The 12,782-nt window shown below is 35.4% G+C and overlaps 1 protein-coding gene across 5 annotated transcripts in view; it reads right to left on the bottom strand.

Annotated features, from left to right (window-relative positions):
* Window positions 1–5,982: 5,982 nt before the first annotated feature.
* Window positions 5,983–12,782, bottom strand: part of PTBP2 (polypyrimidine tract binding protein 2) — a 51,272-nt gene continuing 44,472 nt past the window's right edge. For 2 of the 5 annotated variants that reach the window (XM_069862155.1, XM_069862159.1), the window contains 6 exons: window positions 10,532–10,686; window positions 9,048–9,081; window positions 8,517–8,609; window positions 7,920–8,136; window positions 7,740–7,817; window positions 5,983–7,593 (listed from right to left, as the gene is read on the bottom strand). In XM_069862155.1, the coding sequence (XP_069718256.1) occupies window positions 7,461–7,593; window positions 7,740–7,817; window positions 7,920–8,136; window positions 8,517–8,609; window positions 9,048–9,081; window positions 10,532–10,686 (710 nt within the window). In that variant the 3' untranslated portion in view covers window positions 5,983–7,460. The remainder of the gene's footprint in view (window positions 7,594–7,739; window positions 7,818–7,919; window positions 8,137–8,516; window positions 8,610–9,047; window positions 9,082–10,531; window positions 10,687–12,782) is intronic. The other 3 variants (XM_069862156.1, XM_069862157.1, XM_069862158.1) reach the window with 3 other exon arrangements.

The following is a 12,782-nucleotide window of genomic DNA, read 5'->3' as shown; positions in this document are numbered from 1 at the left end:
GAGAAAAATCTTGGCATTCAGTAGCAGTTGCCTAGATACAACCTCCTAAATGGCAGAAGTCTAGACTCGTTTTTTTCCAGCCCAGAAAATTAATGTCTATTGTTCCAAGCGCTAATCCTACTGCAAGTTCAGAGTTCTACACCGATTATTGAGTTCTACTAACATAAATGTAAGTAACATCTACTGACAGATGTACAAAAAAAAATTACAAAGTAAGGGATTGACTAGTATTACATAAGATTATTTCTTTTTTGTTATAAAAGAATGATTCAGAGCACAACATCAATTTTGTAAAGCATTTCAAAAAATGTGAAGCATTTGAAGAGCTTCTTTCTTACTATATAACAAGGACTTTGGTTACTCAAATGCACTAATTAAGTGAAGCTGAAGTGAATTTGACCAACAAGATGCAAGGATTTCCAATGAGGGAACTGTCTCAAAACAGATTGAAAGTTCCCAGATTTTTCTAGGGCTACTCAGTATCTTAATCAAAGAACCCAAAGTGTAAACAGCCCTAATTTCACTCTACAGTATATATACTAAAAGTTCCAAAATCATGGATGCAACTTGCTCTGGTCACAGAAGGATCTCAAAAATGCTCAAGAAGAGTCTCAGAACCCACTGAATCTGCAAGTCTTGGATACCTAGAAACCTAGTAACTGCAGTCTCACTTAGGAACATATAGGTTTTATAATATTGTGCAAGTAGACCAAACATGATATATTTACTTTCCAGTAAATTTGTCTGGAAGCTTACCAAGCAGTTCTAAGCTTTCAAGGCAGATGGATACTTCTCCTATGTTGGGAGTAGCTATCTCTGTACCCCTCTTAAGCTATATATGCATACATTATGTATGTTGGGTAAAATCACCTTGAAAAAAAGCTCTGATTTACAGAATTCTCTAGAAACTGAGGAAGTTGCTCTGGACTTAAAAAAGGAAAGGTGTTAAGTAGTGCATTCTTTCAGATGAGCAAAAAAGCAGGTTTTCAATTGGCTCAAAATTTGCAAGAGCTGGAATTAAATGAAATGTGAAATTCCTTGCCTTAGGACAAACTATTCAGAAGACTTACGTACAGCTTATCGATTATTATGTATATAAAAAACATTCTATAGTTCTGTAAAAAAGTTTCGATACCTTAATGTTTGCTTTGAAAAAGGAAGTACTTTAATAATTTCCAGGTATCAGTAAGAATATTATAAATGTCAATATTTTTCTGTTAGTAAGAACATTTGTACTCTGTGGACTTCAATTTTACTGAGTAACTCCTGAAGGTTAACAGTCAGACTACAAAGCATGGCATGCTGAAGGATATTTTATTGGTAAACCACTGTGGCTATTTACTAGCTGAGGACTGTCAATGCTTTAAAGCAGCAGCAGGGCTGGTGTCCCACCAGATGCAGCAAGTCACTGGTGCTTGTCAGGTGCAGCCGCCAAGAAACCCCTTTTGCTTCAGAAAAGGACTAGTCCAGCTTGATTTCAGCTGCACAACTGAAATCTTCAAAGGATGCTGATGCTGCAAGAGGTAAGCCCAGGGCATTATGGTCCTAATAGGGATGGGGTCAGCCCAAAGAATGCTGGAGCACCATTGCATGGGATACAAATGGTCAAAAGTTGTAAAGCAGACATTTTTTCAAGGAAGGCCAGTTCCCCAGCATGTGTCACTTTTGATGTCTCCTCTAACAAATGTCTTACTAGATCCTGCTAGCTCACTTTATCTAGCTCTTTGGCAAGCCATCAGTGTCAATCATCCTAAACTATTCTGACATGCAGCCCATCCAAGGGCTAGAGGCTTCAGGCTTTTGTTTCACTGGCTTCCAGGGATGATCAGTACTCAACCTGAAAAAACGAGCTTCTACAGCAATGTGCATGCAATTGTTCAGCTCTGACACCTCTGTACCTGTTAAGCAGAATTGAAAACTTATCATATTTACCTCAAGCTGTATCGATTTTGACCAAACTTGTTTATAATAACCTGCCGAAATAATTCAGCCAATAACTTTTCCCTTACCAACAATAGTTGTTTATGCATGAAAAACAACTTAAACCTACTGAAACTCCCTCAACTCTTCTCCATCTAATATTTCTCCTAGCTGCAAAACAACCCTTCCCTCCAATTTATCACATATTCCACCCAGTATCCCCAGGCCTCATCACATTTGCTACCTCAAACTGCCACCTGTTGAAAGAATCATGTGCATGCCCATTCGATAATCCCTGCCAAAATGAAAAACAGATATTTTTTTTCCTTCCCTTTCATATAGCTCTGAAAGAAAGGACTGACCTAGTAAGCAAACTAATCATGAATACAGAAATAGTTAACTGCTTAGTACTCAAGACCTCCACTCCCTCTGTCTGAAAGCAAAGGTTGCAGGAGTGACAGGGAGGAGACAGGGTTTGTCTAGGGAACAGGACATTCACACAGAGACAGTACAATTATGCAAGTCTCATTTCCTTATGAAACTGGGCTACAACTCATAAAACATGTAAAGCTCTTTGGTAATAGGAGTACTATTTTGAGCTTTTTTTTTTTTTTGAGATATTTAAACCAATCTGCATTTAATTCATACTTTGCCAAAGAAGAGTCCTTTGCCTTTCCTTTCCTGCCTGCAGGCAGAACTAATCAAAACTATAAACACTACACGCTATAAAGTTTAAAAGGGAAAAAGCAATATAATCCTCTTGCGAATCTGTTGATTAGGGGAAAGTTTAGTAAACTCAGAAAATGACAACAAAGGTACATCGTGCAGTAAAAATGGCATTTTTTTAAGGTGAAGCAGGAACTCACCAATCTCCTTTTGTTAGCGATCCTGAAGAAATCAAACGCGCATGCGCATATTTGTAGATGCACTGTAGAGATTTTCAAAGCTCAAGAGACTCAGTTTAGGTAATTCTAAATAATCTCTTACATTAAAATAAAAAACAAAAAAGAAATTCTCTAAAGCTTCATTGTTATGGCAGATAATTCCTCAGCAAGCAACCTTGTCACTGGTTCTCACAAGCTAATTGTGGACCAACAGAATAATTTATACTCAATTATCATTCTCTAACAGTCAGATTACTGCCATCCACTTAACTTTACCAAGGCCCATTAAGTAGAAAAAAGCATGCCAAATGAGACAGTTCCTGAAAAATCCAGTCTCTCTCCTTGTCCTGTGTGGATCAAGACTGAGTTAGCAGGCTGCAGCTGCTCCCCGAGAGACCAGGGAGGTCAGAAAAATTGTACAGGCTGCATGACCAAGACCTGGAAAAACCAATCTTCAAATACAATCTTGATCACTTTCAATACTTACATAGTCCTTTCTACACAGGCCAAATTTACAGGGGATGGAACATTTTGCCACATAATTTAAAAGAAAATTTGTCCACCTCAGGAAAACTCCAGGTTGTCTCAGTCTCTGGAATGGAGTAAGGTCTAATAGATACAGACTTCAACCGCATCTCTACCTAACACGATTAAAACTTTTTAAGAAGCCTTGCTCATTGTAAAACATTTAGCATTGGTAATACTATTCCTTGAGATGGACTAGTGAATTTATATACTTGTTTACAAAGGCAGACATAAGAATTATCTTTTTTTCTTGCGTTTCAACAGAGCTTATTATCTAAGCACAGAATTAAGACAATTATCTGGAGTAAAACTGGAATATGAAATTACAGTGCGTTAAATACTGCACATAAATGTCTGATTGGTGCTTTCATGCTATAACATGCTATAATAAACAAAGAAATTTCAGATGAATCAGAGGAATTTTTTTTTAAGATCACGTATAAAACTGAAAATGAATGTAAAACATTAAAACCAACAATCTACAAATAGTCATATGAGCAGGGCATCAGTCATTTCTGCACAGCACAGGAGCACTTTAACAAGATGTTAAATAACACTACAGAAATACTTCAAAGTGCCTTCACTTGTCAAGTTTTGTCATGATTTTTAGTCAGAATGCTAAAAGGTTCTGTTTTACTTGATTTCCACATTGTATTTGCCAGCAGACATTACATGATCAATGAATAGTTTTTGGAACTCTCCACCTAATTTCACTGCTTCATTAGAGAAAAATCTAACAATTCCAAGAAAAATTATAAAAATTATTTTTAAAAACTGAAATTGAGTTTAGAAAATTAAAATGCCTACAGCAATGTTCCACTGACGTAAACTGAACGCTCACGTTCCATGGAGTATAAGAAGCTATTCATAAATCTTATTTTTAGTAAAACTTTAATAAAAATGATGCTTTGCATTTGCACACTCCGAAGAGCTAAAAAATATAAAAAACTTATTTACATTTTATAACAACAACAATATACAAATAACTATACAAAGTGTACTACCATCTCAAGAAAACCAAGATTTTGAAAGTTCTAGCATTTAGGACATAAAACCTGTATTTTCTGAAGAGATACCACTTTAAGGACCAAGCATCAATAACTGTACAGTAATTTTCTTTAGTAATAAAAAAATGCTCTCATGCCAATTATGGCTACCATTGCTTTTAATTTTGACTGTTACAAACATAACCTCATAATAAAAGTTCTGAATTCATAAACACAAACAATATACATTCTTTCCTTTGAGGTTTTTGCCACAGAACTTTTCAAAATGAGAAAAGCGGCACAGAAACTTCTTTTTAAGGAAGTAAACCTGGAAAGAGACAAGTAAGCTCAGTTTCACAAACCCCTGTATTTGTAAATACCCAGCCCTGCAAATGATGAAAGTTAAGTTATGGCAATCACTGTATGCCATCTGATACAGACATTTAAAAGTGGAAATAGTTTGGCACAAGTTGAACCTATGGAATTGTAAATTTCAATTCACGTTTCTATGTGAAACATGCAAGCACATTCTCATAAGCAAAAGGGAACCTGATGGAGTTTTCCTTTTAAAAATACTATGCTATACACTACATAGATGGAAAAAACTTAAAAGTTAGCTCTGTCAGACCCTTAACTACAGTTCAGGTCAACTGGGAGATAGTCACATCAATAAATTTGGGTGCCTGAGTTGTAAAGAGATGTTGATTAACAACTTTTATGTATGGATTAATCCGATTCTACCAGCATTTCAGACTGAGTGATCACTGATATCTGGAGTATAACTTTAGTCATATCTTGGGTGTATTTCTGATAAAACAGGTAAGAACCTAATGCATTTTGTTTAATGTAGTGAAGACTAATGCAAGCCCCCTACCATGACCTTTAAAAAAGCCAATAGCTATTTATTGATTTGAAAGCCAACCCAGCGAACAGACATTGGGTCACAAAGTAATCTGACATCAATAAATCTACAGCAATTGTACTGGAGAAGGGACAGGAAAATGCTTCAAATTGAACACTGACAGCTTTTACCAATGTAATGCTTTACAATCATACAGTCACTCTTAAAAGGAGACTGTGCAGAAGTTTTAAACCTGTTTCTAATAGAGGGGAAAGAGACCCCACAACAATCAATTCAAGTACCCAAACAGTTTTTATATTCTTTTGAATCCATGTCCCTCAAAAGTTGAAATATCTGATCTTGGAATATGTACGGTCCTCCCTACTAATGTTAAAAATGTTACTTTAACCCACAAGTATACTGTATGATTAGTAGAAAATCTTCAGCAGACAAAAAAAATGGAGTATGAAACTGCAGCAAGAGAGCATGGCAAACCTGAGAGATCTATTAGTGCATATATCTGCTTAAAAACTTAAAAAGATAGAAAGAGAGAGCTAACGAACTACAATAAAAGTTATGTCTTTAAAGCAGTAAGTTATAACAGGGTGGGAAATGTTTAATATGCACACGTCTGCAAAGGGGTCACCATCTTTCTGAAAATAAAAAGCCGATATTTTTCACAGCATCAGATTTATGTAAGAAGCCATAAATTGTATTTTTAAATATTATGCTTTTCCCACCCTGGCAGAGAATAAACATGAATTTAGAAGCACAGTAGAAGTGAAAATAAAGAGGAGAGATAGAAAGCAGCAGAGAAAGACAGAAAAGGTGAATACAGAGCTACAGAAGTGTTTATTGAGCATGCTACAGAGGTAAGCAGAGTACACACAAAATGAAATTAAACAACCATCAAACCTCCCAACTTTGTTAGAAAATTAATTTTTAATTGTGCCACTTCCAAACTATACTGAATTTTACAATTCTAAAGATGTAAAAACTCAACTAATAGAAAATATACATGACCTTTTTTTTTTTTCTACATAGATAACAGAATCTATGAATCTTGAAACTAAGTACATCAATTTCAAAAAGTATTGGTCATTTAAACAGAATCAAGGTAACAGTTCAGACTGACAGAGAACTGCTTTGAAATTAACTGGATCTGTAGATTCTGAGCCATGTTTATAGTAAAGTCAGATCAATTTCTAAATACAAAATATTTTGAAGAGATTTATTAAAACTGAATATTACAATGCAAGGTAAATTAAGACTAAAGGCACATAAACTTTGGTCCCACCTGGTTGTCAGTTTTAGAAAACTGCCACAAAATTTCCTGCAATCATCTGCAGCAAACTTTCTTCATCGTTGAAAAACACGTGCACCATTTCCTGAACTAGCTTGACCAGTCTGTACATGCTCAGAAATCCACAACCATATTCCATATCTTAATTACAAACTAAAGATGGCAATATATATTGAAACGCACATAAGTCATGTCAACTTCAAAAACATCTACGAAAAATATTCAGCCACAAACAAGACATTACTTAGTGCTGACATTTATATGATACATCCCATAAGAGTGTGTACAAAAAGGTTAAGATTCCACAATGCTTTTCATGTAGGGCTTAAAGTCACAGAAGTCACTTTTTGTCCTTTAAGAAATTAATATGCTGTACCTTGTTAATTTTAACTAATGCCTACAGTCATAACTGAATCTAGACCAGAACCATGAAATTCAAAAGGCCTTTTTTTTTAAAAAAAAAAAAGCGCAAAGCAAAAAGTAGCAGAAATCAAATAACATCATTTTACTCTTTCAGCGTAATGCATCTTATCCAATTAAAAAGAAAAATAAGTGACAAGTCAGCAGATAAAGAAATCTATCAAGCAGGAGAAACAAAAGCTTAACCTTTTTACACACCCCTGCCTAAACATATTTAAATTATCATGTAACAATGTGCCCCAGACAACCAAATTCGCTTTTTACTAGTTATGCAATTCCAGCAGTACTAGTTTTCCTTTTTAAGGCACGTATGTCAACCAAGTTGAAAAATTGTGGTATTAACTTGAAATCTTTTAAACAAAATGATGATTTATCTAAACAACAGTTGAAACAACAGCAGTTAACATCACTGCTTATTTTTTATTTTATTTTTTATTTTTTAAAACCACCAAGGAATGATAACGGCATGGAAAAAAAATTTAAAAAACAAACAGAAGACAAACTCTGGTCCCCACTTTCCTGAACAGTCAATAGGTGACAACACCAAACAATGCAATGCACCCTTGTTTTCAACTGCCTTTTTAAATAGTTGACTTGGAGAAAGAAACTCTCAGATGGTGATTTTCTCCCAGATTGTAATTGTGAAGATCAATCAAAGCCTGAATAGCTTCTTCTACTGTTGACATCTGAAGAAGTGCCATCTTGTGATCTCTTCTGAAACAAAATAATGGCATTAGGAACTTGAACACTAAAGGGGCTGCTCCTAATGTTTGCTATCTTCTGTGGTTTTCCTTAAGACCTTCTGCAAAAACACACTTAGGCAGTCTTTTGTTAGAGATGTGTACAGAAAAGGTACTTACTGAAAAAATTTAAATGCTTTCACAGTGCCTCCAGTGTTGGCAAACAATGTGCGTAGATCCTCTTCTGCTACTGATGGTCTATAGACAGAAAGAAAACAAGTGTAAGACAGACCTATTTAGCCAATTCAGCACATTGTGATTCATGTTAATACTACAGGCTCACTGACAGTCAATACTTACGGAATATTGGACAGATGAAGTGTTGCAGAAGGAGGGAATATATTTTGAAAGTTTTTTGAACCAGGTTTTTTGAAGCGATGTAGAGGTGAATTACCAAAATCTTTAGTCAGCCCTTGGTCATCAAGTCCCTCTCGAGGTAGTTGTACTGTCTGATGTTTAGAAAGGGTAACCCGAATAATCTTTCCGTACATTTTTTGTCCATTAAGATGGCTCATGGCTGAAAAAGAAAAGAGGTTTCCTCAATTCAGTGTTACTTTTCAACAGTTTGTGGTACACTACACAAGCAAACAAGAAACACCCAAGCAAATCAAAGGGTCAATGTGCTAAAAGACTGGATTAGAGAACTACGTCTGCAGAATCTGCATGAATGTTTAATGTTACTTGAAGACCGTCACATGTGACTCAGCTGTTGAATTCATTTAGGATATTGTGCACACCTTCTAGAATACAAGTGCATGCAATAAGGTTTTGAATCTTGTGGGTAACCAGGAGACAAGACACACTGTGAAATGTAAACATGCTGTGTAAAATCAGGTGAACTAAGCATAATTTCAAGTACTTAGACTAATGGGAATATAAACAAAAAACTAGCCTTACCCAGCTGTGACTGGTTTCCATCAGCCATCTGTATAAGAGCACTGTCTTTCTTATTGTATAAAATCTTCACACGCTGCACATCACCATAAACACCTTTTCAAAGTCAAAGGTAACCCAAAAAAAGTTCATTTTAAAGCCAGTCGCCTAAATAACATTTTGACATATCAATGGAACATTCAGACAGCAACAAGACCATTCACTCAAACGCAACACTCTCACAAATGAATAAAGGAGAATAAGATTTTGAATAGTGAATTTTGAAAAGAATAATTTCTGATAAACCCTCAAAGCTATGTGAATGATATTAAATTAAAGACCATGCAAAATATATTAGCATGCATTAAAAGAAAATCTGTGTTTATGGAGAGTTTTAAACAGCAAAAGAAAAATAGCAAAAGATTTACTATTCAACTTTAAGCCAAAGTGCTAGCTACAAATAAGAATTAAGGTGAAACAAAAAAAACCAAAACCAAAAAAAACCAAAACAAAAATCAAATCAATAATAAAAGTATAGTGCTAACAATAACATACCGAAGAGGGTAAACAGACTTTGGGGCGTAACCATCTTTAGAAGGAGAGAAGAGCAAGCAGCGTAAGACAAGAAGAGAGAAGAGTCGAGGAAGAGCGGAGATGAACAGATCATCCATAACGAAGGGTGGTTCCCGCAGAATGGTGAGGTGGTCATGGATCATGGTTTCAAGGCGGTTAATTGGGGCAAGTTGGTCCGAGGAACATTTTGTTCAAGCACAGAAGCATGAACATAGGGAATGAAGACAGGGAACGTAGACAAAGACAAGAAGGGTAAGACAGGGAAGGGCATGGGAATTTGGGTGAACACAAGGAAAGGGAAGTTGAACACAAAGGGAAAAGGATGAAATGGGGAAGGGAATACAGCAATGCAGAAGAAAAAAAATAAGAAAGTGGGGAACAAAAAAAAAATAAAATATAGGTCAGTACATAGGAAATGCAGGAATTTGGTCAGAAAATGGTTGGTTTATGTACTGTACAAGAAAAACTGAATAAAATGCAGTCACCCAAGACAAATATGGGTAAAGTACATTCATATCAAGAGTAAACTACAGCATTTCATCTCAACATGAAAATAAATAAAAAGAAGCATGCAATAGAAATTTTAAACTTTGAACTTCAACTGCGTAAGCATGGCTGGTTATGAAATGCAGGCAAAACATCTTTCAAAATGGCGCTCTGATCTAAAACATTTTAACATGCAAGACTGTGGATGACAAAATAGTACCAGATGATAAAAAAAAAAGCTTAATGATTTACAGTGACAGAGGCCAGTTAAAAATGGAACACCTACACTGATACAAACTTCCCACATTTCATACCAGCTTTCACAGCCATCAAAATAAATGTAAACAACAGTAAAAATGCAAAACTAAATAAACCCCTTTAGATTTCAGAGTTAGCAGGAAAGATACAGTTAAGGTGAAAATGCCTTGCCATCATTTTTTATTTTTTAAAGACAAATGAGTAACTGCAAAGAAAAAAATTACTAAGAGAGACTGGAAGAGTGCCTCATCAAGATCTTTGGGAGAACCTTCAAAGAAAAATGTGTTAGAGTAGTTCACATAAATTAAGACCTTAAAATGTGAGATATAAGCATGAAATGAAACAGCAAACAATTAGAAGAAACAATATAGAAATTCTAGTTTACATGACTGTAATTGCAAAATAAAAGCAAAGTTGCTATTTTGTAAAAATAAAGTTTTCAATTCAAATGTCAAACATGCAGTAGTTACCACATTTTTCTTAGGGAAAAAAAAAAGGGTAGCAGACCATTAAAGGACATTACAGGTTGTTAGCTACCTGGGAAAACAAAAGTATTTAACAATAACGGCTTTACAATTAACTTTGGGGGATTATTAAAAACAGCAAAAATACTTTGAGCTTAAAATCCAAATGGAAGAGGTCAAACGCAAAGAAATTATAATACAGACAAATGAAGTGTGACTAAAGAGAGGGAAAAAAAACAGTGAAATTGTTTCACTAACCTCTTCATTTAAATTGCTAACCAGGAGGACTGTGTTGCCACCAGCTGAAACTCCAGGCATACCCACACGGCCAGCAGCAGCAGCTGCAGCTGCAGCAGCAGCATTTGGAATAGCCAAGGGACTCAGAGCTCCTGGAACAGCTGCAACAGGAAGCCCTAATTTTAAAATAAAGCATATTTTACGAAACACACACAAGTCGTTAAAAAAAGTACTTGTATCAGTACAAGTGTTACAAACAACACTCCACAAAGCAGACCATTCCATCGTTTAAGTCATCCAAAAGGTTGCAACATGGGTTGTTAAATTAACATAAAGAAGAGAAATGTAAGTCTTCAAAGAAGAGACATGATGTAAAAAGTACTTAATTCTTGCGCACCAAAACTGTTTCCAATGCATTCCAAAATGCTTACAGTGTTTAGCTTACCAAAATGGTATCAAGTAAACGTTGATCAAAACAGTAAGAATAAACACTAATAGTGCTCTCTGCATCATCATATCCATAATTTGCATAACTATTTGAGGGGCATTTTTTACTTCAACTTGATGCTTCAGACTGAATATACAATATGAGTTGGGTATGTAAAAAGGCCCAAGTATCTCTTGGAGCCTTAGCATAAAAGAGTGAAGGAGGCAACTTCTCAAGTTCAAGACTCAAGTTAGCACCACCAATCACATTCTGTGCCTCCGTAAGCCTATTCCCTGAACAAGCATGTTACCATTCACTAAACCTTCAGCTGTGTTTTTTATTTCTTCCAAGGAAAATTGGGTCTTTCAGAGACCTGCTGGTTTTACAAAGTCAGCAGGGTATTTTAGGTGAGTGAGTGTGCTACTCCTGGGATGTGTGAAAGGATTTTCTGATACATATGGACTAGAGTAGTTTACACAGGAACAGTTTTATTGTATTCAATCAAAATTTGCACATTTTAAGAGTTCAGTAAAAGGACACTGAAGTAGTAAAATGTATAAAAAACAACAGGGAATTATAACTTCAGTTGTTGCGTTATTTTTTTTTACTGCAACTCATTTCTCAGATTTCAGTATTTTGGCAAAGTTCCCAATATTTATATGATCGTGCTAACAACTTTTGACCATATTCTCACATGTCAAATAGACAGACTAAACATAACCTTTACACTACATACTTAAGACTACTTTTCTTCCCACAAAGTTTTACTTTAAAGGAAGTTATAAGAAAAAACTAAATATTCTTCAGTTTCAGTCAATGTCCAAATATTAAGCAGATAGGTGAATGTATTCCACCATTACTTTAAAAAAAAACCCCAGTAATCCCAGATTTAGTGTCAAAAGGCAACACATGGGGGACAGAACAGAGGCAGAAGGCAGAATAAGGTATGTTACAATTACTTTTTTTTAATTCCCTAGAGAAGATTTCTATCTCCATTCCAATTTATTTATACTGTTACAAAACTCGTGAAAAACAAATAATTTAAAATTAAAAAAAAGGAGAAAGATTTTGCTGGGCTGGACAACTGACTCCTCAAAGGAAACAGCACATCAATCACTACTTTGCGATAGTGCTTAACATATTACTGATCAATCACTCAAATATTTTGTGGTCATTTCCTGCTAAAGCACAAAGAAAAAACAGTCAGTGTTCTAAGGAAATTATAGAGATATGGAATGCTTTCCAATAAAGTTTAAAAGATTAAAAATGCTAGCATTCAGGGGCCAAACCAAAGAAACAGAAAGTTCTGAGTAATGGCAATTCTAGTTATCTCTCACGCCACAAGATAAAGGAAAAATCTACTTGAATCAAACGGCAACAAATACGATCTTTCTGTTGCATTATATGTGGTATTTGTGGGACTGACTGGAATACATAAAAAGAAGGAAACCCCCTATCTTGTCTTTCTCCCTTGCACCCTGCAAAAACACTTATCAGATTTGAGACTGTATGAGATGGTCTATGGACACAACAACCAGTGACATTAAATAGGCAATAAAGTGACAGCGTAGTTTCATCACGTAAGCCAAGCATGGGCTACCTGGAGGTTAGGAAAGCAAACACCCTCCCCCATTTATGCTACCGTATGATCATCCATTATGATGGCTGCGCTAGGTCTTCCATCAGAGAATACAGAAATAACACTTGCTGTCAGAGAAAGGATATAGAATTAGATTGGACCATTGCTAGTCCAAGAATAGCAATTCTGTTTCTCAAAATTCCTTTGACAGGAAATGAAAGTGTAAGGCTATATACTTATGTATATCAACAGCAAGACATACCATA

This window comes from Phaenicophaeus curvirostris, chromosome 8 (genome assembly GCF_032191515.1).
Source record: "Phaenicophaeus curvirostris isolate KB17595 chromosome 8, BPBGC_Pcur_1.0, whole genome shotgun sequence".
Lineage (NCBI taxonomy): Eukaryota > Metazoa > Chordata > Aves > Cuculiformes > Cuculidae > Phaenicophaeus > Phaenicophaeus curvirostris.
Note: the sequence above shows the minus strand (reverse complement) of the source record. Positions and strands in the feature narration are given on the sequence as shown.